Here is a 27,127-nt window from a genome sequence, read left to right as displayed (position 1 = left end):
TATAATTTTGAATGTTTGAGTGCTGTTTTTTTTTGTTTGGTACTATTTTTTTTTTTTTTGAGACCAAATCCCAGGGCCTGACACATGCAAGGCACGTGCTAGACCCCTGAGCTACATCCCTGGCCTTAGTTCCTCACTATCAAATGGACTGACTTTTAGTACCGTGACAGAGAGATAGTACAGTGGGTAAGGCACTGACCTTGCATGTGGCTGACTGGGACTGGATCCCCAGCACCCCATATGATTCTCCCGGCCATGCCTGAGCACAGCAGGTTTGACCCAAAAATCTAAACGAACCGATTTATTTGAAGGGCCAAAGAGAAAGCTCAATGGGCAGAGTGCATACTTTGTATACTTTACAAACAGGAGGCCTGGGTTTAATCCCCAGCACCTCACAGGTCCCCTGAGCACAGGGCCAGGAGTAATCCAGGAGCATTACCAGGTATGGCCCAAAATAAAAGTATAAAGCCAGAGGCTGGAGTGACAGTATAGCGGGCAGGGTGTTTGCCTTGCACGTGGCTGACCCAGGTTCGATCCCCGGCATCCCATATGGTCCCCAAAGACCACCAGGAGTTAATTCCTGAGTGCAGAGCCAACGCACCTAACCCCTAAGCATCATGGGGTGTGGCCCAAAAACAAAGCAAAAAATTAAACCCAATTTATTTTTTGTATTGTTTTGTTTTGTTTTTCTTTTTTGGGTCACACCCAGTGATGCAGAGGAGTTACTCCTGGTTCATGCACTCAGAAATCTCTCCTGGCAGTGCTCGGGGAACCATATGGGATGCTGGGAATCGAACCTGGGTCTGCCGCGTGCCAGGCAAACGCCCTCCCCGCTGTGCTATTGCTCCAGCCCCGTACTGTTGTTTTTGAACCACCTCCAAGCTGTACTTAAGGGTTCCTCCTGGCTCTGCACTCAGGAATCACTCCTGGTGGGATCTCAGGGGATCATCTGGGGTGCCAGGGATTAAATCCAGGTCAGCCACGTGCAAGGCGAAGTACCCGACCTTGCTGTATTATCCTTCCAGCTCCATCTTAGGTTACTTTAAAGGGTTTTCAGAAGAGCAGCAAAAGCAGTCAAAGATGCTGGACCCACCAAGGTGATGACACAGTGATCAGATACCAAGACAAGCAGCTTTATTGGCTCCAAGTGTCGGGGGAGGAGAAAGGACCCAGACTAGTCCAGGGGTCGGAAAGGGCCAAGTTCACCGCCAAACGGATTTAACTTCCCAGCCAGCTTGCCACAACACAAGGCCTCCCCTTGTTCGAGTCCCGCGATACCTTCCCAAACGCAAGGATGATGAAAGCAATTTCAAAATCAACTTTACAGATCTTAAGAGTTGTTTTCAGCAGAGTTCAAAAGTCCCACCATCTTCAAAAAAAAAAGTTCTCTTGCTAAACACAGCAGCAAGAAGTTCTACCCAAGCAGTGAGTGACAAGTGGCCTCAGTGAGCCGATGATGACTCTCGTCCCGGTTTCCCCAGTCAGGCCCGAACGGGAGATGGAAGGGCAGGAGCGGAGGACGGGCACAAGGGCTCACTTCCCCAGGTGGCATCTGGGGATGGCATCTGAGGCTTGCTGGGAGGGTCCGGGCCCTGCATTCAGTCAGAGTCGCTGCTGGAGGAGGAGGAGGAAGAGGAGGAATGCTGCAAGGGGAAAGGGAGAGGGAAGAGCATCAGAACCAAAAGACCTTTGGTCACTTCCTGGGTCTGCAGGGCCCTATTCCACCACCCCAAACCTCAGGCACCCCGGAAGAGTCAGGAGCATTCAGCCACTCACTGACACGCAAAAGCTGTAGTTTCCTTCAGCAGTGAAGCAGTGCACACAGGAATAATTAAACCACTATTTCTTGGGGCTGGAGCAATAGCACAGCGGGTAGGGCGTTTGCCTTGCACGCGGCCGACCTGGGTTCGATTCCCAGCATCCCATATGGTCCCCCCAAGCACCGCCAGGAGTGATTCCTGAGTGCAGAGCCAGGAGGAACCCCTGAGCATGGGCTGGGTGTGACCCCCCCAAAAAAAACACCACTATTTCTCAATCTTCTTCCCACTGTGCCCCACATCTGACCTTAAATCCTTCCCACACCACCACCCCCCCCCCCGTCCCCAATCAGTTTGTCCCATAATCTCAGGCCACGGTCCCCCATTTATGCTATAAACCTCTTGTAATGTCCTGGGGGCTCACAGGACCATATGGCTCCTGGCTAAGGGGCACTAGATTCTATCATTCTAATTCTTTAGGGCTGGAGAGATGGTACAGAGGGTCTGAAGCGTCTGCCTTGCACACGGCCAACCTGGGCTCAATCTCCAACACTCCTCAGCAACACTCGTGGAAATTAAAAAAATTAAGCCCAAAATTGAAAAAAAAAATCATTGTAGTTTATTGCATGGAATTCAACATACGGCATCTGAACCAAAGCCTTCATTTTCATTTCATTTCATCATCCTGTTATTCGTCGATTGCCTCGAGCAGGCCCCAGTAACGTCTCTTTCATCCCAGCCCTGAGATTATATTCAAGGCTACTTAGGAGAATGAGACCCATCATTGTTACTGGTATTTGGCATATTTGGTAGGCCACGGGGAGTTTGCCAGACTCTGCCCTGTGGGCAGGCTACATTCGATAGCCTACAAGTTTGTCCGAAACCAAAGCCTAAGTGAGGAATAAGTTAGAGGCACAGACATAAGACAGTGCTGGGATGTAGCTGCTCTCTGATCCGTGTTTATTGGGCAGCTACAAGGAAAGTTTCTAGAGGCCAAAGACCGAAGGAAAATGAACAGAAGCAGCAACTGCATCGGTCTCTACCTTTCCCTCTGCCCTAACTGGGAGAAAATGAGGGGAAAGAGGATAGCAAAGTTCAAGTCCAGGTTATTTACTTGGTATTCTCACCTGCGATTTTTCAGTTAACATCGTTCCAGGTCACAGAGATACCACAGGGATTAAGGCACTTGCCTGGCAGGCAGCCAACCCCGGTTCAGTCCTTAGCACCGCATATGGTCCCCCAAGCACTGCCAGGGGTCTCTCCTGAGCACAGAGCCGGAAACAGTCCCTGAGCACCAACCAGGTGTGGCCCGAAAACAACAATCAAAAACAAACAAAAAACACTCGAGAGGCAGGAGAGGTAGTACAGGGGTAAGACAGTCTAGGGGTCGTGCATGTGGCCAACCTGGGTTGGATCCCCAGTACCACGTGGTCCATTGAGCATCACCCACAGAAGTAACTCTTAAGGGGCTGGAGTGATAGTCGTGGCTAGGGCACTTGCAATGCAAGTGACTGACCCCAGCACGTCCATCTGGTCCCCGAGCACTGCCAGGAGTAATTCCTGTGTACAGGACCGGGAGTAACCCCTGAGCATTGCCGAGTGTGGCTCTCCCCGAAACAAACAAACAAAAAGACCCACATGGTCTCCCTCTCACCAGCAGGAGTGACAACTAAGCAGAGAGCCAGGAACAGCCCCCAAGAACCACCAGGTCTGTCCCACTAAAACCAAAAACTACAATAACAACAACAAAACCATATTTGAGAGCTTAGAGATAACTCAATGGGTTGGAGTGAGTGCTTTGCACGTGGGAGGCCTGGGTTCGACCCCTGGCAACTCCATAGTTTCTGAGCACAAAGCTGGGTGTACCCCAAGACAAACAACTGTAGCACTGTCCTCCCGTTGTTCATCGATTTGCTCGAGCGGGCCCAATAACATCTCCATCATGAGACTTGTTGTTACCGTGTTTGGCATATCGAACACGTCACGGGGAGCTTGCCAGGCTTTGCCGTGCGGGCGAGATCATCTCGGCAGCTTGCCGGGCTCTCCGAGAGGGGCGGAGGAATTGAACTCAGGTTGGCCAAGTTGGCCGCGTGCCAGGCAAACGCCCTACCGCTGTGCTATCGCTCCAGCCCGAGACAAACAGCAACCAAACATATTTGAGTGTCTCCAGGGTAATTTCTACCCCATTCAGCTCTCACCTCTCCGCCACTTCAAACTTCTGCCAAAGATCCAGAACCAGGAACTAGAGCTCACAGCCCAAAGGGAACCACCTAGGGTGCTGGGGACGGAACCCAGGTTGGCTATACACAAGGCAAGCATTTCACGGGCTGTTCTATCCCTCTGGCCCCAGCATTATAATTTATACGACACCCTGAGAACATTAAGGAGAGAAAAGAACTCCAGTAATTCGGGCCAGGTTACTCTTCACTATCATAGGATTGTTTTGTTGGGCCAGAGTCAGCTCAACGAGTAAGTGCATGCAGGGGGTGCAGGTTTGATCCCTGGCATCACACGGTCCCCTGAACACTGCTGAAGTCAGAAGAATCACCAAGTATGACGTCAAAACACAGGGGCCAGGGGCTGGAGTGATAGTACAGCGGGTAGGGCGTTTGCCTTGCACGCAGCCGACCCGGGTTTGATTCCCAGCATCCCATAGGGTCCCCTGAGCACCGCCAGGGGTAATTCCTGAGTGAAGAGCCAGGAGTAACCCCTGTGCATTGCCGGGTGTGACCCAAAAAGCAAAAAAAAAAAAAAAAAAAAAAAAACCCACAGGGGCCAGAGAGACAGTACAGTGAGTCAGGACCCTGCGCTGTATGCAGCTGACCTGTGTTCAAGTCCCTGGCGTCCCATATGGTTCCCCAAGCCCGGAGTGATCGCTGAGCACAGAGCCAGGAATAAGCCTTCAACACAAGCCAGGGGTGGTTGCGTCAACTGACTGTACTGCATTTTGACCATTACCAACCAGTGAATATGTCCAACCTAGTAAAATATTCCTGGGGGGGCAAAGTCGGAAGCAAAAGTTCTGGGAAACAGAAAGGCCGAGAAAGACACCTTATTCGGACATCCCATCCAAGGCGCCACCTAGCCACTGACTGACAGAAAACCCCATGAAGGGAATACTTCGTTTCAAGATGATCGGATTCTTCTCAGTGGGAGTCCTTCACAAACCATCTGCCAGAGTCACACCATCACTGCCTCGCGTTCTCGGACCATGAACCCCTCTCCTTCACCCCCGGTCCACCTTGAGCCTCGGAGGGGGTATCCTCTCCCACCCGGGCCCCCGAGGGCACTGACCTTGCCGTGCTTGTGCTGCTTGTGCATCTTTTTATGGGCTTTCTTCATTTTCTTCCGCATCTTCTTGTCCATCACCATGCCCGGTACTACCATGCCCGGAGCCAACGGATTCACAGGAGGCATGCCAGGAGCAGATGGCGGGTATGGAGGTGGGCAGGGACCAACGGGCTGGCCACCTGGATATGCTGGTTGAGGCATAGGTTGAGGGGGCACACCTGGCGGGTAAACTGGATTTCCCTGAGGAGCTCCAGGGGGGACCGGGTAGGGGGCGGGAGGAAAGGCAGGATTGACAGGCGGTTGGACAGGAGCGTTAGGCGGATAGCCCACGTTAGGGGGATACGGAGTTTGTCCTGGGGGAAGAAGTACAAAATGAATTAAGATTAGAGCGGCCCGAGAGTTTCTGACGACAAACGACACAACAGAAAGTAGGGGATTCTGCTTCTCACTTACGACTTAAAGGGAAATAGGAAGGTGGAAAGGAGGCCAGAGCGCTAGTACAGTGGGTAGGACGTTTGCCTTGCACGCGGCAGACCCGGATTCAATCCCCAACATCCCATATGGTCCCCCGAATCCGCCAGGAGTGATCCCTGAGCACCGCCAGGTGTGATTAAAAAAAAGAAAAGAAAAGAAAGAATGAAAGAAAGAAAAGTGAAAAGGGGAATGGAGCAGCCAAGGGAGACAAAGTGAGTAAGAGAGAAAGGGCAACCCGTGGAGGACGGGGGAGGGAGGGAGATGGCGAGTCAGCCACCAGCTAAGGACTTTGCTTTTTCTGCTCAGGAGAGAAGCGGTGGAACGAGAGAGACTTCTGGTCGTGGGACCCATTTGAAGCAGGCTGGCAGGAGATATTTCTGTACACAGTGTTCCTCAATTTTTCTCCCAACGTGGACCCCTACAGATCTTGCTTCCTTCCTGTGGCCCACCTGTCAAACCAGCTTGCCCCATAATCTCAGGCTTCCTATGCCCAACCACCCCCCTGAGCCCCTGCCCTGGCTGGCAGATGGCCTTCACCTGTGTAAACACTGCTCCAGACACCTACCAGCATTGGGATTCCACATGTTCAGGAGGTTTTGCAGCCTAAGGAAAAAAAGAAGGCAAAAATCTGACTCCCGAGGGGCTGGAGAGAGAGCACAGCGGGTAGGGCGTTTGCCTTGCACGCAGCCGACCCGGGTTCGATTCCCAGCATCCCCTATGGTACCCCGAACATCGCCAGGAGTAAGTCCTGAGTGCAGAGCCAGGAGTAACCCCTGTGCATCGCCGGGTGTGACCCAAAAAGCAAAGTAAATAAATAAAAATAAAGGCAAATATTAAAAAAAAAAATCTGACTCCCGAGAGGTTGGGAAAGGGAGCGAGAGAGTTAGCCCAAGACCAACATCTTCCTGCTAATAGACACTCACTTAGAGAACTGCCTGTCCCTTATGGAAGAAAAGTGTCTTTGGAAAGACAGTATCGTGGGTAAGGGGTATGCCTTGCATGTGGTAGACCCGGGTTCTGTCTGGCACCCCATATGGTCCCCTGAGCACCGCCAGGAGTAACTCCTGTGTGCAGAGCCAGGAGGAAGCCCTGTGTGTCACCAGGTGGGACCCAAAAAGGAAAAAAAAGAGAAAGAATTCTTTGCACTCAGTGCCTAGCTTATCTCACGGGAGTTCCAGCTCCCAAGGCCCGGCCCAGCGGTGACAGCTCCGACCTGGGCAGAGTCCACCCAGGTGGCAGTCGGCTCTCCTTATCTCTCCTGTTGGTCACTGCGTCGGGGTGACGCTTTCCACTGGGGGCACCGCGCCCCAGGGTCGGGGTCCAGGCTCTGCTCGGAGGAGCCACAGACGTGGTGCCGAGGATCTACAGGGGGTCATCACACGCAAGACCAGCCTCTGCCCCTGCCCGTCCAGAGGGCCTGAAGCCCCCCGGGGAAGGGAGGTGCCAAATCACCGCCTAAGGCAGAACGCCCCCACCCCACTCCAGGTCATCACATGCAAGACCAGCACTCGGCCCCTCTACTGCCTCCCCATCCCGGGTGGGTCTGGGTGGCCTGAAGCCCCCCTCGGGTAGGGGAGGTCCCGAATCACCGCCTAAGGCAGAAGGCCCCCACCCCACTCCAGGGAAGGGAGGAGGGGCGTTCGGGAAAGACCCGCAGACGCTTAAGCACTCTGCAGACACGCCCCCTCCCCACTCAGGAGGGCAAGAGGAGACCCCCTAAGCCAGGGATAGGGAAAGGAGGAGACCGGGAAAGCCAGAACCACGGTTACCTTCCTTCGCACCCGGGAGTCGGACGCGTCCTCCGCAGCCCGGGCACTCGCTTCCCGGCCCTCCCCGCCCTCCCTCCTGCGCCCGCCTCTGCTGCAGCCCCATTGGGCCTGGGGAGCCAGCCGGCAGCATGATTGGAGGACGCGAGGGTCAATCACTCCGGCTCCTCCGGGGACCCGGCCGGCCAAGGGGCGGGACCGCCCTTTAAGGCGCGGCGGGGCGGGCCGGAAGCCCCGGGGGCGGGGCCTGGAGGGAGGGGCGTGTCCGGGGCGGGGCCGAGGAAAGCGGGGCAGGCCCGGCGAGGGGCGGGGCCGGGTCGGGATGGGCGGGGCCTGGCCGGGGAGGGCGGAGCCTCCGGCCGCTGAGGTCACGCCCAGCGTCCCGGGCTCTGCGCGCTGCACGCGGCCGTAATAGGGCTCAGTGTGCGGAGCAGGGCGAGGGTCTGCTGCTGCGTCTCGGCCCCCCGCTGGAGAACTTGCCAGCTCCCTCCTTGCCCCGGGGGAAAGGAAACAAGCAGCATTCCTGGGGGAAACGACGGAGGTTTCCTGATTCCTCCCAGGCTTCCCGCTGGGAATTGCGGCTCCACCGACCCCCCACAGCCAGCATCAGCAGGGTCCGTTTTGATGGTCTCCCGAGTCAATCTCCAGTCACTCCACTTCTCTCTGTCTTACCTCCCAGTTCCTCTCAAGTGATTGCTGGAAAACGCCCCTCCACCCCCACCCCGGTTTGGTGGTTTGCTCTGGTTTGGGGGCCACAACTGGCCGTGCTCAGGGCTTACTCCTGGCTCTGCGTCTGGATCACTCCTGGCGGGACTCGGGCTGTATGGACTATGGACTCCCCGGGCAGGCTGCATGTAAGGCAAGTGCCCTACCCACTGTCCTGAAAGAGGAAGCCTCAGTTTACCCTTGCCAGCTACTGTGAGCAGTACCGGGTTTTGTTTTGGTGTTTTTTTTTTTTTTTTGGCTGGCCCGTCCTACAATTTTGCAAATTCCTGGGCTCTTCTGATAAACAGGGAGTTAATTGTCCATCATAAAATTCTACCTCTGAGCTTTAGGCTCACAGGGAGACTAAGATAATGGACAATAGCTGGGGCAGATGGCCAGAAAGGCTCAAGCCAGGCAGACCACCCTGTAGATTCCCTGCGTTCTCTGTAATACTTGTCAATTGATAAGAAATGCCAAGAGCCTTTAAAAGGCTCACACAAAGCTTCTACTTTTAATTTAGTCCTATACTAAGTTCCTCCCCACGTGGGGAGTTCCTTTTCCTCCTCTTCTACTTTCCAATAAATTTCTACTTTCCAACTCTCGAGTCTGAGCATGGTTTATTACTCAATATTTTCATTCTTGAAAATACTGTAGAACCTGGGAATCATGTACAAACAGACCCACTGTCGCCTCTCCAAGCTCATCTGCATCACTACACTGCTCAGGTCCTAAATATATATATATATATATATATATATATATACATATATTTTGCTTTCTGGGTCACACCCGGCAATGCTCAGGGTTTACTCCTGGCTCTGGACTCAGGAGTTACTCCTGGCGGTGCTCAGGGGACCATATGGGACGCTGGGAATCGAACCCGGGTTGACCACATGCAAAGCAAACACCCTACCTGCTGTGCTATCGCTCCAACCCCCTAAACATATTCTTATTTTTGGTTTTTCAGCCACACCCAGAGGTGCTCGGGGATCATGGGGAACCATATGCAGTGCCAAGAATCAAACCCGAGACAGTCACTTGCAAGGCCACTGGGTGTGGCCTCAACCCGCCTCAACCCTACACACACACACACACACACACACACGCGCGCGCGTGCCCGCCTGCACATAAAGTAATAAAAAGAAAAAAGACTTTGAGTCAGTTCTAAAATATGCAACAAACACAGAGGAGTAACCCGGAGGATTATAAATGGTTACATCAAAGGGAAGTAGTAAGTGGTATAGTCTGTCTGCGATTGTCAGAAAAGATTGGATTTGGGGGAGGAAAATCCTTTGTATGATGAGAAAAGGGTCTGGAAGCAGTAACAGAAAGAAGAAAAAGGAAGGAAGGTGTATACTCGTTCCTTTCTGTTACTGTTTCCAGACCATTTCCCTATCGTACAAAGAACAGCTATAACGCCAAGAAGAGCAATGACCGTTTTATTGATGGAGGAAGGTGATGGGGTGTTCAGAGAAGAGATTAAAAATACAGATTTCCTAGATTTCCTATAGATATTGTAAGTATGCAGAGTAGCATGAACCATGTTTTTCTTTTTGTTTTGTTTTGTTTTGTTTTGAGGCCACACTCTGATGCTTAGGGGTTACTCCTGGCTCTGCCCTCAGGAATCCTTCCCTGGTAGTGCTTGGGGAACCACGTGAAATGCCAGGGATCCAACCCAGGTCTGCTGGTGCAAGGCAAACGCCCTACCCGCCATACTATTGTTTCATCTTGGTTTTCTAAGAACTTTAAGGAGGCCTATAAGGAAGGCAGGTGAAGGTATTAAACTATGTCAGTGTATGAGCGTCATTCTGTTATTAATAAACATTTACTGAAATTGGACCTGAGAAAGAGAAAGATCAGTATGCTGAGTAGATGGGGCTGGAGTGCAGAGCCAGGAGTAGCCCCTGAGAATTGCTGAGTGTGACTCAAGAAGAAAAAAATTAAAAAGAAATGACAGAGAATCACACATTCCGCTTTCTGAGAAAATCAATTAGACTCTCCTAAGAGTTCTCAGTGGAAGAACCAAAATTATCATCTAAGTCTTCTGATTTTTATGCTGGCCAGCACTTCAAGATAACATACCCTCTCAAAAATACTGCAGATAGGGGCTGGAGTGACAGCACAGCAGGTAGGGCATTTGCCTTGCACACGGCCGACCCAGGTTCAATTCCCAGCATCCCATATGGTGGTGCTCAGGGTAATTCCCAATTACTCCAAGCACCGGCAGGAGTAAGTCCTGAGTGCATGAGCCAGGAGTAACTTCTATGCAACGCCGGGTGTGACCCAAAAAGTTAAAAAAAAAAAAAAAAACCTGCAAATAAACATTGTAATACCACAATTGTCCTCTGGTTCTCACTGTCTACGATCTCTCTGAAGATTTTTTAAAATTAATTAATCTATTAATTTACTGAATCACTGGGAGATCAACACTTACAAGGCTGTTCATGATCGGGACTCAGTCCTACAGTGTGCCAACACCCATCCCTCCACCGGCGTACATTTCCCAGCACCAGTGTCCCCAGGTCCCCTCCCATCATCACCACCCCCCCAGGCTGCCTCCATGGTAGGCACCTTCCTCTGAAGCCATTTTGGAGGTGGTGGTAGCTTTTGTTTAGTTATTCTCCCCCACCTTTCCTTTCATTGTCTTCATGCTCTTGCGGTCCTGGGTCATGTATTTGTTGCGATGATGGAGGGATGATTTTTTCTTTTGGCTTTTTGGGTCACACCCGGCAATGCACAGGGGTTCCTCCTGGCTCTGCACTCAGGAATTACCCCTGGCGGTGCTCAGGGGACCATATGGGATGCTGGGAATCGAACCTGGGTTGGCCGCGTGCAAGGCAAACACCCTACCTGCTGTGCTGTTGCTCCAGCCCCAATGATGATGGAGGGATGGAAGGGAACACACAGAGTTATCCACGGTGCTGATCAGGGTTGGCTGTTCAGCCCACGTAAGGGCTCAGAGTCTGGGCTGGACATTTTGTTTTGTTTTGGCCAGCGGGGTTCCGAGGCCACTCTGGGCTCCGTGATTGCTCAGAGATTGTCACTCCTGGTAGTGCTGAGAGAAAGTCAACCTGATCATCCTTATCTTTATCCCCCAGCACCTCGAAATCGGTTTGTTTGTTGCTTTGGTTTTGCAGTACTGGTGATCCAGAACCTCGCACATTCAAAACATGTGCTCTACTGCTACATATGTGACTACATGTATGTCTACATGTATATCTACATGTGTCCATATATGTGAGTCTGGAACCTGATACATTCGAGATTTGTGCTCTACTGCTGCGTGTGTCTCCATGTATGTCTCCATGTATGTTTATGTGTATCTGTATGTGTGAGTCTGGAACCTGACACATTCAAGACATGTGCTCTACTGCTGGTCTCTAGCTTCACTTTTCTTTTGTTACTTTGGAGTATTTTGTTAGTTTCTGGGCCACACCCAGCAGTGCTGAGGGCTTACTCCTGCCTCTGCTCAGGGATCACTCCTGGAGATGACTGGGGGACGATATACGGTGCAAGTGCCCAGGGTACTATCACTCCTGCCCCTCTTTTGTTGTTTTGACCTGACCTGACAGTGCTTAGTTCCTGAGCTGAGACCTGGGCCTCTCACCTACAAAGCACGTGCTCAATCTCTTGAGTCCAGAATAATTTTTGTTTGTTTTGCTTTTTGGGTCACACCCAACGACGCACGGTGGTTAACTCCTGGCTCTGCACTCAGGAATGACTCCTGGTGGTGCTCAGGGTTACCATATAGGATGTTGGGAATCGAACCCGGGTCGACCGCGTGCAAGGCAAACGCCCTACCCGCTGTGCTATCGCTCCAGCCCTCCAGCATGATTTTTAATAACTGAAAATCCCTGTTGTGTGATTAAAACCCATTGACCTTGGCCCCATCTCTAAGTTTTTCTGAGCCCTTTCTTTCCTCCTCTGCATTGCTCATAGCAACATCAAGAGAAAGAGAGGCAGACTGTTGAGCAGAGGAAAAACATAATGTAAGTATGGTCTATAGATTATCTAGGGCCCAGAGCGATGGTAAAGTATGTATAGGTCTTTTCCTGTCTCTAGTCCACCTGGACTTGATCCCCAGCACCCCATATTATCGCCTGAGCCCTGCCAGGATTGACCACTGAGCACAGAACCAGGAACAAGCCCTGAATTCTGCTCGGTATGTCCCAAAGATGATGAGAAAAAGAAACCTTGATTTACAGTGTCCTTCGGGGCTCCACCACGTGGTTTCCTGAGCTCCACAAGAGAGCGAACCCCGCCCCCACTCTGCCAGAGATGGCCTGAAAACAAACAAGCAAACAAAAAGGTGTCTGCTGAGGCTAGGTGTTGCACAAGATCGTCACGTTTTTTTACCCTCAAATGGTCCAGCAAGCAGGATTGAGACTTTTTAATTTGTTTTGTTTTAGGACTTCACCCAGTGGTGCCTAGAGGTCACTTCCGGTAGTGGGGACCTGGTGTTGCCAGGATCAAACCCAGAGCTCCCTTTTGCATGCACTCAGCCATCGAACCATCTCTCTAAGCCCAGGGTGGGTATTTGAAGGGGGCAGGGTTTGGAGCACCTGACTCTGCTCGGGGGCTATTCTTGCCTCTGTGATCCTATTGGCACTGGGGGACCATCTGAGACACTGGGGGACAAACCGTTGTTGGCTGCATGCAAGGAAAGAGCCTTCGCATCCTCATTGATCTCTGGTCCCTTGAAGACCCTTTCTATTCTCTCCCTCCCTCCCTCTCTCCCTCTTCCTCTTTCTTTCTTTCGTTCTTTCTTTTTATTTCTTCCTTCCTTCCTTCCTTCCTTTCTTCCTTTCTTTTTTCCCTTCATTCCTTCCTTCCTTCCTTCCTTTTCTTCCCTTCTTTCTTTTCCTTCCTTCCTTCCCTTCCTTCCTTTCCTTCCTTCCTTCCTTCCTTCCTTTCTTCCTTCCTTTCTTCCTTTCTTTTTCTTCCTTCCTTCCTTCCTTCCTTTCTTCCTTTCTTTTAATTCCTTCCTTCCTTTCTTTCTTCCTTTCTTCCTTTCCTTTCTTTCTTTCTTTCTTTCTTTCTTTCTTTCTTTCTCTCTCTCTTTATGTTTCTGGATCACACCTGGTATTGCTCAGGGCTTATTCCTTTCTCTGTGCTCATGAATCACTCCTAGCAGTGCTTGGAGGACCACATGCGGTGCCATGGATCAAACCAAGGTCGTCCATTTGCAAGGCAAGTCTCTTTACCCTTGTACCAACTCTCTAACCCCAAAGATGGGCATTTTTACACAGGATAAAACTGCAATTCCTGGAATGAAAAGGTAATACAGCAGGTAAGGCCTCGCACGCAGCTGACCCCATTACCTGAGCTAACACTGCATATGATCTTTAAAATCCTGTCAGGAATGATCCTTGAGCACCACCAGGGAGTGACTCATAATAACGGAGCGGCCTCGGGTGAGAAGGGAAACAGGCAGAGAAAACACAGGAAAGAATAAAGAAAAGAATCCTCGGCATAGGGCTGGAGAGATGGCACAGCAGGCAGGGCCCTTGCCTTGTACGCTGCCTACCGGATTAGCTCCCCGTCTAGACCCCCACAGCACCAGCAGAAATCCCTGAGTGCAGAGCCAGGAGCAAGCCCTGAGCCCCACCAGGTGTGGCACGCAAACCAAAATGAAATGAAAATTAAAAAGGAATTCTCAGCAGGGCAGGACCAGAATCACTGCATAGCATGTAGAGTGTTTGCCTTGCATGTGACCAACCAGGGTTCAATCCCCAGCATCCCGTATGGTCCCCCCGAGCCTTCAAGGAATGATCCCTGAGTGCAGAGCCAAGAGAAAAGCCTGGGCACCTCCCAAACCACCAGACTACCAAACTGCCTCCAGCCCCCAAATACAGGAATGCTCTGCATGACTTACGATGCCCTGACCAGAGTTCTTCACACCATCTGTACTCACTCCCTGCCACATGCCCTACATCTTGGCTCCCTAGTTTGGACCACAGGATCCTGTGGTCTACTTGACAGTGGGGACCTTGGGCTGCCAGGATCAAACTGCAACCAGCAACTCTTCTGGAAAACTGTTCATTCAAGACTCAGTTCCGGGGCTGAAAAGATAGTAAGTACTGCTGTACCAACTCTTGCCTTGCACATGGCCAGCCCAGGTTCATTCCTGCACCCCAGATGACCCCAAGCCCACCAGAAATGATCCTTGAATTCGGAGCCAGGAGTAAACCCTGAGCACCATCAAGTGTGTCCCCCCACCTCCCAAAGAGATCCAGTTCAATGGAGCCGAAGCAATAGTACAGCAAACAGGGCACTTGCCTCATGTACAGCCAACCTGGGCTCAGTCACTAGCACCCCATATGGTCCCCTGAGTCCTATCAGAAGTGATTTATTTATTTATTTTTGCTTTTTGGGTCACACCCAGCGATGCACAGGGGTAAGGTAAAGGTAAAGGCCCTCCCGTTGATCGTCGATTTGCTCGAGCGGGCCCAGTAACGTCTCCATTGGAGACTTTGTTGTTACTGTGTCTGGCATATCGAATACTCTCGGTAGCTTGCCGGGCTCTCCGAGAGGGGCGGAGGAATCGAACTCGGGTCGGCCATGTTGGCCGCTTGCAAGGCGAACGCCCTACCCGCTGTGCTATCGCTCCAGCCTCGAGCACAGGGGTTACTCCTGGAATTACTCCTGGCAGTGCTCGGGGGACCATATGGGATGCTGGGAATTGAACCCGGGTTGGCCGCGTGCAAGGCAAACACTCTACCCCGTGTGCTATCGCTCCAGCCCCCAGAAGTGATTTCTGAGCACAGAGACAGGAGTAAGCCCTGAGCACCTGGCCACCCCCCAAAAAAGACCCAGCAGAAGCTGTCTGTGGGGGAGGCCATCCTACTGACTCTCCCCCTGCAGTGGCCAAGGTCCATGCAGAGAGCTGGGGCTCCTGCTCACCTTCAGAGCAGTCCGTCCACCATGCCCGTCCGCCTCTCCCACCAAGTGAAAGGAGAAGAAAACGAGGAAAGACGAGGAGCCCAGGATCACAGGAAGCGAGGCCCAAAGACGCAGACCCTGAAAGGCAGATCTTTCTTGTCTTTTCTAGATCACAGCTCGGGTCGCTGGGCAGAAGTGCCATGAAAGGGCCCACAGAAGGATCCAAGCCTTTGGCGAGGAGAGAGGCAGTGCCGAGCAGAGCAGAGAGGCAACCAATTACCATATTTATGTTGACATGGACATAGATCACACATCACGATCATCCTGTTGTTCGTCGATTGCCTCGAGCAGGCCCCAGTAACGTCTCCTTCGTCCTAGTCCTGAGATTTTTTTAAAAAGTGCCATATTCAAGGCTCTTTCGGGGTTAGGGGAATGAGACCCATCCTTGTTACTGGTATCTGGCATATTGAGTATGCCACAGGGAGTTTGCCAGACTCTGCCATGTGGGCAGGATACATTCAGTAGCCTGCCGGGTTGTCCAAAGTAAGAACGAGAGGGCTTTATCAAGAGCCAGAAAAGGAACTGCCCCTTTAAGATTCCACATAAAAATCAAATCAATCAAATCAATATGCAATTTCCAATAAACTGGTCTTGACTTCCTGATTATTTGTCTTCCGATTCTTTTATTGTGGGGGGAAGAATGGACTTTGGCTACTCCCCCATCAGTGCTCAGGGCCCAGAGATCACTCCTAGAGGGGCTGGTAGACAGTAGGTGGTGCGGCATATTTATGTTGACGTGGACAAGATCACGCATCAACAACACATTTCAGGAATACACGCTGCAGGTAGAGTGTCCCTGGGAGAAGGGTCCTGTTTCTGCAGAGGTGGCCGGCACGTAGCTAGGGTCTACACGGAAGAATGGCAGTGGGGAGGAGCTGAGAGGCCGTCCTCAGGGTGGAGAGGTGGGCAGCTGTGTGGACACTCTTCTGGGCCAGGGTGGGTGGCCCGCGGCTCGCCCAGGGCCGCCAGACGCAGCCGCACACACTCGGCCGTCAGCCGCGCTTCTGGGTCTGCATCCCAGCCGTCCTCCAGGAGATCCCTCAGGCCCCCGGGAACCTGCAGGAGGGACCAGGTGTAGCGGGACCCCAAGCTCCTGAGAGTCCCCCGAGTGGCCCCCGAGTTCAGAAAGGTGTCCGTGACTCCTGTGGTTTTCATTTTTATTGGGGGAAGGGGAGTCTGGGTCCACACCTAGAGGTGATTAGGAACTACTCCTGGGCCTGTGCTCAGGGCTCACACCTGCTATTGCCATAAGCAAGGCAAGCACCTTAACCCCTTCACTGTCTCTCCTGCCTTTCCTGTTTCTTTGTTGTTGTTGTTTTTTCTTTTTGGGTCACACCCGGCGATGCTCAGGGGTTACTACTGGCTCATGCACTCAGGAATTGCTCCTGGTGGTGTTCAGTTGACCATATGGGGTGCTGGGAATCGAACCGGGTTGGTCGGCCGCGTGCAAGGCAAACGGCCTACGTGCTGTGCTATCACTCCAGCCCCTGTTGTTGTCTTATAATTTGTTTTGGTGCCACACCAGGAAGTTCTCAATATTTACTTCGGGCTCTATACTCAGATACCACTCCTGGCAGGCTGGGGGACCACATGGCACGCTGGAGATCAAATCGGGATCAGCTGCATGAAAGGCAAGCACCTTACCTGCTGTTCGATAGCTCTGGCCCCCTACTTTTAACAGGATTTTGTTTTTTTGTTTGTTTGTTTTTAAATTTTAGGTCACACCCAGCAATGGTCAAAGGTTACGCTTGGATCTGCACTCAGGAATTACTCCTGAAGGTGCTCCGAGTACCCTTTGGGATGCCGGGGATCGAACCCGGTTGGCCGCGTGTAAGGCCAACACCCTACCCACTCTACGATTGGTCCAGTCCCTGCTTTTAACGCTTCTGACCCTTTCTGGAGCCTCACGCTCAGTGAATTTTTTCCCTCTGCCTCTTGTTCCTTATGAAACAAGTTTTTAGGGTTGCCTTTATTTATTTGGGCTGGAGCGATAGCACAGCGGTAGGGCGTTTGCCTTGCACGCAGCCAACACGGCTGACCCGAGTTCGATTCCTCCGCCCCTCTCGGAGAGCCCGGCAAGCTACCGAGAGTATCTCGCCCGCGCAGCAGAGCCTGGCAAGCTCCCCGCGACGTATTCGATATGCCAGACACAGTAACAACAAAGTCTCCAGTGGGGACGTTACTGGGCCCGCTAGAGCAAATCGACGATCAACGGGAGGGCCTTTTTTTTTATTTATTTAGTTTTGAGGCAGGAGGGCCATACCTAGCAGTGCCAGGGCTTATGCCTAGCTCTGTGCTCAGGAGTCCCTCCTGGCATTGACCAGGTACCATATGTGGTGCCGAGGATTGAACCTGGGTCAGCTGCAGACAAGGGAAGGGCCTTGCTCACTGTGCTGTCTCTCCAGCCTTCTCCTTGCCTCTCCGAGGATTCATCCTCTTCTCTGAAGAATGAGTCGAGGTCAATAACTTTACATGCTAATGGGAAGTCTCTCTCCTTCCCTTGGCTAACCAGGATTTTTACAAACAACACTCCAGCTTCCATATCTAACCCAGCAAATATTTGCGCAAGGAAACTTCAGATGAGTTGGTAGGGGGCGGGATTTCTTGTTAAGACACCCTTTGGGGGCTGGAGCGATAGCACAGTGGGTAGGGCGTTTGCCTTCCACGCAGCCGACCTGGGTTCGATTCCCAGCATCCCATATGGTCCCCCAAGCACCACCAGGAGTAATTCCTGAGTGCATGAGCCAGGAGGAACCCCTGAGCATCGCCGGGTGTGACCCAAAAAAACAAAACAAACAAACAAAAAACAAAAAGACACCCTTTGTGCAGACCTTTGAAATTTTACTGTTAAGCCACTGCTTTGACTTTTTTTTTTTTTTTCTTTTTGGTCACAGCTGGCAACGCTCAGGGGTTCCTCTGCACTCAGGAATTACTCCTGATGGTGCTCAGGCGACCATATGGGATGCCAGGAATCAAACCCGGGTAAGCCATGTGCAAGGCAAACGCCCTCGCCACTGACCTATCACTCCAAACCCACCACTGTTTTAACTCTTTTTTACCCTAGAGTGTCTATTCCTGGGTCATAGCAGAAACGAAGATCTGTAGGGCCTATTAAAGAATTCCCAATATGAGGGGCTGGAGCAATAGCACAGCGGGTAGGGCGTTTGCCTTGCACGCGGCAGACCCGAGTTCGATTCCCAGCATCCCACATGGTCCCCTGAGCACCGCCAGGGGTAATTCCTGAGTACAGAGCCAGAAGTAGCCCCTGTGCATCGCCGAGTGTGACCCAGAAAAAGAAAAAAAAAGAATTCTCAATATGAGATTGAATATTGGGTTCCAGCTGGGACCGGAGAAAGGATAAACCATCTTGAAGGCAGAACTCAGGATAGAAGCGGTCACAGAGGGCTTCCTGAAGGCGGAGACTAAGAAGAAAGAAAATAAACAGGCCAAGCAAGACTGAGTGGGTGGAAGACTCTGGACTGACTGTGTGAGAGTAACAACGGAAGAGGATAAACTGGGGTCCAGAGCAAGTCTGCCCAGCTTCAGCTGAAGGTGAACCAGGATTGGCAGGAAGAGAAAGGAGACAGGAGCCAGCCTGGCCGGGATCAGACACTCTGCCCCTCATCCAGTAAACCCGGGGTCACCCAGCAGCCGCTGGCCTCTTACCGTGGTGCAGCTGGGCCAGGTGGGCGGAATGGAGGGTCGCCTTCTCTCCTCCACGACGAAGGTCCACAGCTCACAGGTGGTGGGGCTGCTGCCCAGTTCTGCCTCGTAGGCCAGTTGGAAGGGCGGCGGGGCGCCGTCTGCAGAAAAGCCACAAGGCAGCTGTCAGCTAAGCCTAGCGGGGCCTCCTTGGTGGAAAGGCCAGCGAGGCGAAGAGCAGGAGGGAGGTGCGTTGAGGACGGGTCGAGTGGCGGGATTTCTGACCCGGTCGTAAATCTTGGCAACGGCTGAGGACCTCCCAGAGGAGCAGGGCCAGGGAGTAGACGTCAGCTCTCCGGAGGGCCGTGCCCCAGTCCTGCAGGTCCAGAGTCTTGTCTAAGAGCTCCGGGGCCATGTACCTCTGGGTGCCAGCCTGGAGAGCGAGATGTGGGGGGCCTAGAACCATCGTGGCAACCCAACCCTCACTGCATCCGTGGTCGATGCAGTGTCCCGCCCCACCACCATCCTCCTTAGCCACAGTCCTCACCTCCATGATGGCGGCTGGCCCTCGGGGTGGCGTCGGGGCCCATGCTGGGGGCTGAGTGAGGCCGGGGAGCACCAAGGCGAGACCCAGGTCTCCAATAGCACATGACCCATCGTCCCGAATGAGCACGTTCTGGCTGCTCAGATCTCGGTGGGCGATACCAGGTTTATACTGGCCTGTGGGAGCAGCCAAAGGTCGAAGGGGCCTGGATCCTCCTCCTGCCTCTCTCACCCAACTCCTTCCCTTCCAAGCTAAGGGAGGATCGGAAACACAGTAGTCGGGGCTCCGGATTCCCTCAGCTTCCTGCTCCCCGCACACCCACCGTCCAGCCAGCGCTCCTCGTGGAGAAACGCCAGGCCCTGCACCAGAGACAGCGCCATCCGCAGAGATCCACGCCAGTCACTGGTGTGCTGGGACAGGTAGTGGCACAGGGAGCCCTGGGGAGAAGCAGAGACAAGGGTGGGAGTGCTGGTCCGACTTTCCCGGGCATCCGCCCACACACCAGCACATGGCACATCCAGACGAGGCTAGAAGGCGGCAACAGAGAACGCGCCTCACCCAGACCACCCCGACCAACAAGAGTACCTCGTGTTCAGATGAACCGTACATGATTGTGTGGGGGGGGGGTCCCCACAAACACCCCTCCCCAGGAGGTCAATGTCCCCGTCGCTCTCATTTCCACAGATGAGGCACATGAGAGCCCAATCATCTTGCAGGAAGAGACTCGCCCCCAGATCGGAGTCACTTTCAACTCCCTGACACTGCCTCGGTGTACTGGGATGGAGATGGGAACAGAAGAGCAGGGCAGAGCTGGGTGACGCTGCAGCGGGTGGTCCTTGGCGACCCAGGTGTGATCCCCGGCATCCCCTAGTTCCCTCAAGCCCCCCAGGAGAGATTCCTGAGTGTAAAGCCAGGAGGAAGCCCTGAGCACTGCCAGGTGTGGTCTCAAGAACAAGGTCCGGTATGGTCTGGGACCCCTTCTTCTGCACCCTTAGTTCATCCTCTTTCTCTTCTTCTACAGTCGTTCCCTCTTTCAGCACTTGACACACTTAACATAGTACAATTTATTATGACTGTTGTTGTTATTATTACTGGGGAGGCTTGGGGGCCACACCTGGCAGTGCTCAGGGGTTATTCCTGGATCCGTGTTCAGGAGCGAACCCTCGTGGTACTTGGGGAGACTAGATGCACTACTGAGGATTCAAACCAGCATCAGTGGGATATGAGGCGAGCGCGTTACTCCTGCTGCTGTCTGTCTGGCCCAGTGACACTTACTTTTTATTTTTATTAGTGAAACACCACGAGGCACAGTTGTAGACTTACAGATTCTTGTGCTTGGGTTTCAGTTATACAATGATCGAGTACCCGTCCCTCCACCAGTGCCCATTTCCCACCACCACTGATCCCAGTATCTCTCCCACCCCCCACCCACCCCCCATCCCACCCTGCCTCTGTGGCAGGGCACTCCCTTTTGCTCTCTCTCTCCTTTTGGGTGCTTGGTTTGCAAAAGAGGCATTGAGTGGCAATCCTGTTCGGTCTATAGTTTACTTTCAGCAAGCATCTCCCATCCTGGGTGGATCCTCCCAACACCTTTATTTGGTGCTCCCTTCTCTATCTGAGCTGCCTTTTCCCCTAGCATGTGTGGCTGGCCTCCAAGCCATGGAGTGAACCTCCTGGTACTAATCTCAGCCACTCTTGGGTGTTAGTCTCCTATTTTGTTACTTTATGTTTCCCAGATGAATGCAATCTTTCTATGTTTGTCCCTCTCTTTCTGACTCATTTCGCTTAGCATGATACTTGCCATGTAGTACCACTTGTATATGAATTTCATGACTTCATCCTTTCTAACAGCTGCATAGTACTCCATTGTGTAGATGTACCAAAGTTTCTTTAACCAGTCATCTGTTCTCGGGCACTCAGGTTTTTTCTAGATTCTAGCTATTGTAAACAGTGCTGCAATGAACAAACAAGTGCAGACAGTGACATATACTTTTATGCTTACTCGATCCACATGTCTTTTCTCCACGCCTCTGTAAAATCTGTGAAGGCAAGATCTGGGTGTATTTTCCCTAGCGCTCACGACTACGCCCCATAGTTCCTAAATTACTCAATAGGGGCTCAGAGAGATAGTATAGGGGGGGTAAGGCACTTGCCTTGTACGTGACCCACATCACATATGGTCTTCAACCCCTGGCCCCTGTTGTTTTTATTGTCATTGTTGTTGTGATGACTGGGGTGCACACATGCCTCATTATTCACACATTTTTAGCTTTTTTTTTCCTTTTTGGGTCGTACCCAGTGATGCACAGTGGTCACTCCTGGCTCCACATCAGGAGTTACTCCTAGTGGTGCTCAGGGGACCATATGGGATGCTGGGAATCGAACCCGGGTCACTCGCATGCAAGGCAAACGCCCTACCCGCTGTTTTTTAGCTATTTTTTGATGGTGATTGCATATCACACATTCGACCACATTCAGGACTCACCGGCGTTTGTGTTGTGATGTCTATACACATGCTTGCCGGAGCTCATGCTCACACCCGAGGCCCCTAAGTTATGGCTTTAGTACTCTCGTGGGGCCACCACAGTGCTCACGCACATCCTTGCCAGAACTTGCCCTTCCTGGCCATGGTGTTCATCCATCTTTTTAGTTATGAGATCCACCTGAAGTCACACCCCGTATGTGGTGCCTACATACACCTCTCTGCCATGTGGCCCAAAATCACGTGTGTTGTGCGTGACAACAAACTGCAGAGCGACCAGGATCATGCTCGACTCATGTGAGACACTGGGGACTTGGATTCATGACCATGCGCAAGGCAGATGCTCTAAGTCAAGACTTCTTTAATTTTTTCCACTCCTGGCTCTTTTCTCCTCAAAAACATTTTTATGACCCCAGGGAAGTTAGATATTTTAGTATACAAATCAAATATTTATCAGTTATTAATCGTGAGACCAGAGCAATAGGACAGTGGATTGCACACAGGTGACCCAGGTTTGATCCCCAGCACCCCATATGGTCCCTCAAACACCACCAGGAGTGGTTCCTGGAGTGCAAAATCAGAAGGAACCCCTCAGAATTGCTGGGCGTGGCCCCCAAACAACAGCAAAAACCCACAGAATATATTTCGATGTGATCCCCACATTCATTCATATTACAACACAGCTTAAGAAGCTAGGTTCGCGGGGGCTGGAGCGATAGCACAGCAGGTAGGGCGTTTGCCTTGCACGCAGCCAACATGGCCGACACAGGTTCGATTCCCAGCATCCCATATGGTCCCCTGAGCACCGCCCGGAGTGATTCCTGAGTGCATGAGCCAGGAGTAACCCCTGAGCATCGCTGGGTGTGACCCAAAAAGCAAAAAAAAAAAAAAAAAAAAAAAGTTAGGTTCGGGGCTGGAGCAATAGCACAGCGGGTAGGGCATTTGCCTTGCATGAGGCCAACCCGGGTTCGATTCCCAGCATCCCATATGGTCCCCCGAGCACCGCCAGGAGTGATTCCTAAGTGCAAAGCTAGGAGTAACCCCTGAGCATTGCCAGGAGTGATCCAAAAAGGAAGAAGAAGAAGAAGAAGAAGAAGAAGAAGAAGAAGAAGAAGAAGAAGAAGAAGAAGAAGAAGAAGAAGAAGAAGAAATAGGAGGAGGAGGAGGAGAAGGAGAAGGAGAAGAAGGAGAAGGAGGAGGAGGAGGAGGAGGAAGAGGAGAAGAAGAAGAAGAAGAAGAAGAAGAAGAAGAAGAAGAAGAAGAAGAAGAAGAAGAAGAAGAAGAAGCAGCAGCTAGGCTCTAGGGGATGGAGAAATTCAGCTCAATGGGTTGGTGTGATGCTTTGTTGGTGTGATGCTTTGTGTGCCGGAGGCTGGCATATGAGCCCCAGCACCACACACTGTCTCCCCAAGCACCACCAGGAGCAAACCCCAGAGCGGGGAGTAGCCCCTGACCACCAGTTGAAGTGGCAAAATAAAAGTGAGGCTCTTTCTTAGGGGTGCTGGGGGTTGGACCTCATCGACGCGAGGCGAGGGTTCTACCGCTGAGCTGCATCCCTGGACCCAACAACGATTTTCTTTAAGGTTGGGAGTATCAACTGCTTTGATGACTTCCTTTCCTTTTTTTTTAGACTTCCTGAGTTAAAGATATCAGCTACGGGGCCAGGGGGAGAGGACAGTGGGTAGGGCGCTTGCCTTGCGTTCAGACGACCCAGGTTCGATCCCCGGCATCCTATATGGTCCGCCAGGAATAATGAAGCAAGTACTGCTTATGGGACAACAGGGGAAAAGCAAACCCAAAAATCGTTCTTTGCATTTGGATTATTTTCTTGTTTTTAGGCTCCCCAGTGGTTTAACTGGTGGTGCTCGGGAAGCCAGAAGGTGCCAGGGATCGAACCTGGAGCCAAGTGTGCAGTCCGGCCCTTCGAGCTGTCAAAATATTACAGGCCTAAAACTCGATTATCATCAACCTTGCAAATCATAGCTCTTTTTCTTTTTCTTTTTGGGTCCCACCCGGCGGTGCACAGGGGTTCCTCCTGGTCATGAACTCAGGAATCAGGCCTGGCGATGCTCGGGGGACCCTATGGGATGCTGGGAATCGAACCAGGCAAATCATAGTTCTTCAATGTAAAAAGTCATAAGAAAAAATCATCGATCTTTCAGAGAGGAGGAAACCAGAGCGGAAAAGCAAGCGAGGCCAGGCCCCGCGGCAGCCCCCTCCCGCCGGCCGAGACACGGAGGGACCTCCCGGGGGTGGGCGCTCACCTTGGGGTGCAGTTCCAGCACGAGCAGCGGCCCCGGGGGCAGGGGTCCCGGGCCACCCCTGCCGGCCGCGATGAGGCGCACAAGGTGGTCGTGCCGCAGGCCCGGCAGCTCGTACAGGGCTCTCTCGGCGCGGAACCGGGCCGCCGCCCTGGGCGCGAAGGCCTTGACGGCCACCGGCTGGCCCCGGAGCCGCCCGGCCCACACCGCCGCGTGGCCGCCTTCCCGGATCACCTGGCGCGGGGCGGACGGGGCGGTGGGCCTCGGGGAGCCGCGCGGGACGCCCCCGCCCCCGCCCCCTCGCGGCCCGGCACCCACCTGCGAGAGGCGCAGCTCGGGCACCCGCGGGAGCCCCGCGGCCCAGTCCCGCTCGGACCCCGGCTCGGGCGCGGGCGCGGCGGGGCCTCCCCGCACCCGCGCTCGGCGGGCCGCGCGCTGGCGCAGGGCTGCGGGGGAGAAGCCGCTCGCTGGGGGGACGCGCACGCACCGGGAAGGACCGCCCCGGGCCCGGGTCCGGAGACGGGGAGAGGAGTCGGGGGGCTTGGGGCTCTGGGCGGGGACCCGGGAGTGCGAGGGAGCAGGTGAGCACCCGGGAGGGGGACGGGACAGGTGAGCACCCGGAGCGGGACGGGACAGGTGAGTACCCGGGAGGGGGACGGGACAGGTGAGCACCTGGAGGGGGACAGGGCAGGTGAGTACCCGGGAGGGGGCGAGGGAGGGAGCAGGTGAGTACCCAGGAGGGGGACAGGACAGGTGAGCACCCGGGAGGGGGACGGGACAGGTGAGCACCCGGAGCGGGACAGGACAGGTGAGTACCCGGGAGGCGGAGGGAGCAGGTGAGTACCCAGGAGGGGGACAGGACAGGTGAGTACCCGGACGGGGACAGGGCAGGTGAGTACCCGGACGGGGACAGGCCAGGTGAGTACCCGGACGGGGACAGGGCAGGTGAGTACCCAGCACGACGCTCGCCGGTAGCAGCAGCAGCAGCAACAGGACGCCCAGCAGCGCCAGCGCCAGCCAGATGGACCCGCCTGGACAGGGGGCAAGAACCAGTCCAGGGAGCCCTGCTCCCAGCGGTGCGCTGCCCACCCCCCTGCTCAGAAAACTCGCTGCCCACCCCACCCCCACCCTGCACACAAGCCCCCTTATCTCCAGTCGCCAGGGCAACCACCCAACTTCTCAAGGCCAGGAGGAGGGAGTCTTGCTCGGGACGGGCAGCCGCGCAGGAACCTCGCCTGCCAACCTGGGCCCCCGCCCGCGCCCCTGGCTCCAGCCCCGCCCGTGCTACCTGGGGCCGGCTGGGGGCCGTGGGAGCCGGCAGCGCCCGGGCCCCCAGGAGCAGGCATCTGGCTGTAGTTGGCGTTGCAGAGGTCAGAGGCGCAGGAGCAGGTGAAGAGGGTGGAGGTGGGGCGGGGCTGGGCCCTGGGGCTCAGCTCACAGTGGGGGGACTCACAGCCCGGCTCGTCACTGTCGCGGCATCCTGCAGTGGGGCATCAGCGGAAGGGGAGGAAGGTGAGAGAGTCAGAGGAGGAGGAAAAGCATCCCCTTTCCTGGCAAAAATCCCCCCCCCCTGCACATCCCATTTCCTGTCCTTCCCCTGTTGCCCTCTGACCCCCAACCCGCCCCCCAGAGTCTACCCGTCCCAGCGCTATCACCTGCCAGGTACGCACTTCACCGCTCACCTTGCATCTCCACCTGTGCCTGGTCCTGGGTCAGGTTCCAGATCCCAAAGCAGCATCGGCTGTAGAGGCAGCGGATGACCCTGGGGGACTCTTGTCCTGTGTCCAGCAGCTTTCCCAGTGCCTTGGTGCTTCCCCGAACTCGGGGGGCCTCAAAGAACACACAGGTTCGCCTGCTGGGGGGTCCTGCTGCAGCCCAGGAGAGGGAGAGGGCCAGGCGTGAAGGGGAAGTCAACGCAGAGGCGAGAGAGACCAGCGGCCAAACCTCTCCAGCATGAGAACGCCGCAGGAGGAAGAGGGAACCGGCCACCGCTCGCCATGGGGGCTTCGCCCTCACCTGCCCACCCCCTCACCCCTCTTCCAAGGAGCGGGAGCTGCTTCAGGGACCCGCCCTGCAGACACCCACCTGTGGGCACAGCTGTGGGAAGGAGGGCCCCAAGCCCCAGTGTCCCCAGCATCAGGCCGAAGGAGGCTGCGGCGTCCAGCGAGCAAGAGCTGACCAGCTGGCCCGGGCCAGAGCTGCCTGCAGACACAGGGCACTGTGGGGCTTCTCATCCCAGTCCCCAGCTCCGCCTCCTGCCTCTTATCCTCTGTGGGGGAGATGCCGCTGTGGGGGAGAGAATGGGTGTGGGCAGAAGCAGGGAGAGGGACGGGGGAGCAGAGAACCAACCTCGCATCCTCTTTTTTACTCTGCAAAGTGGGAGGAGGGGGCCTTGGAGGCCCCTCAGAGAGCCCAGTGATGCCGAAATTCCAACATCTGCCCTGAGCTGGCCCTGGGAAGGTGCTGAGTTCTGTCGCCCCTGAACCTGGAAACCAAGATCAAGTGCTAAGACCCATTCATCAGGGCTGGAGCAATAGCACAGCGGGGAGGGCGTTTGCCTTGACCCGGGTTCGATTCCCAGCATCCCATATGGTCCCCTGAGCACCACCGGAAGTAATTCCTGGGTGTAGAGCCAGGCATAACCCCTGTGCATCGCTGGATGTGACCCCCCCCCAAAAAACACCCATTCCCATTCCTTAGGGTTCAAGACCCCTTCCTTTGGGGTTCGTAATTTTGATCTGGCTCAGTGCCCGGAGCATCTTTCCTGACGGTACTTGGGGACCGAACCATGGTCTCCCGCACGCAAAGGATGGATTCAGCCCATTCAGCTAGCTTTCCGGGCCACCAACACCTCTTCTGAACCTGATTTTCAGGAGAGACTTCGCAGTCCATCCCAGAGGTGACCTTATTTTCCAAATCCAGGAATCAGAAAGCCGTAATAAAATTTCTCAAGTTAAAAAATTTGTATATCCAGTGTAAATGTGTATGATGATAAATTTTATGGTACATTACACGAAAATTTTCAACTACATTAAGTCATACGCCAAAGAAATCATTATTAATTTGGGATTTCTTTAGGGAGGAGGAGGGATATACCTGGCTGTGTTCAGGGCTCACTCCTGGCTGTGCACTCAGGGATCACTTCTGGTGAAACCCACCAGGTTTGGAGGAACCATATGCGGGGCCAGGGATCAAACCCAGGTCTCCTGCATGCAAAACAAGCATCTCACCTGCTATTATCTCTCTGCCCCTCATTGGCTATT

At 53.8% G+C, this 27,127-nt stretch overlaps 2 protein-coding genes across 2 annotated transcripts; both read right to left on the bottom strand.

Annotated features, from left to right (window-relative positions):
* Positions 1–1,112: 1,112 nt before the first annotated feature.
* Positions 1,113–7,332, bottom strand: PRR13 (proline rich 13). The gene is made up of 4 exons (XM_056120109.1): positions 7,292–7,332; positions 6,088–6,125; positions 5,052–5,401; positions 1,113–1,643 (listed from the first exon to the last, which is right to left on the bottom strand). Exons 2-4 carry the CDS (start codon positions 6,104–6,106, stop codon positions 1,599–1,601), a joined length of 414 nt encoding a protein of 137 aa, XP_055976084.1. The 5' UTR covers positions 6,107–6,125; positions 7,292–7,332; the 3' UTR covers positions 1,113–1,598.
* Positions 7,333–15,781: 8,449 nt separating this feature from the next.
* On the bottom strand, positions 15,782–26,001 carry AMHR2 (anti-Mullerian hormone receptor type 2). The gene is made up of 11 exons (XM_056120108.1): positions 25,950–26,001; positions 25,547–25,729; positions 25,153–25,344; positions 24,818–24,895; positions 24,183–24,310; positions 23,868–24,098; positions 19,444–19,558; positions 19,125–19,297; positions 18,863–19,010; positions 18,602–18,738; positions 15,782–15,991 (listed from the first exon to the last, which is right to left on the bottom strand). The coding sequence occupies exons 1-11, from the start codon at positions 25,999–26,001 to the stop codon at positions 15,782–15,784; spliced, it is 1,647 nt and encodes a 548-aa protein (XP_055976083.1).
* Between the last annotated feature and the right edge of the window lie 1,126 nt (positions 26,002–27,127).

This window comes from Sorex fumeus, unplaced genomic scaffold (assembly GCF_029834395.1).
Source record: "Sorex fumeus unplaced genomic scaffold, SorFum_2.1 ptg000042l, whole genome shotgun sequence".
NCBI classification, from domain to species: Eukaryota; Metazoa; Chordata; class Mammalia; order Eulipotyphla; family Soricidae; genus Sorex; species Sorex fumeus.
This window is presented reverse-complemented; position numbering and strand designations above follow the sequence as displayed.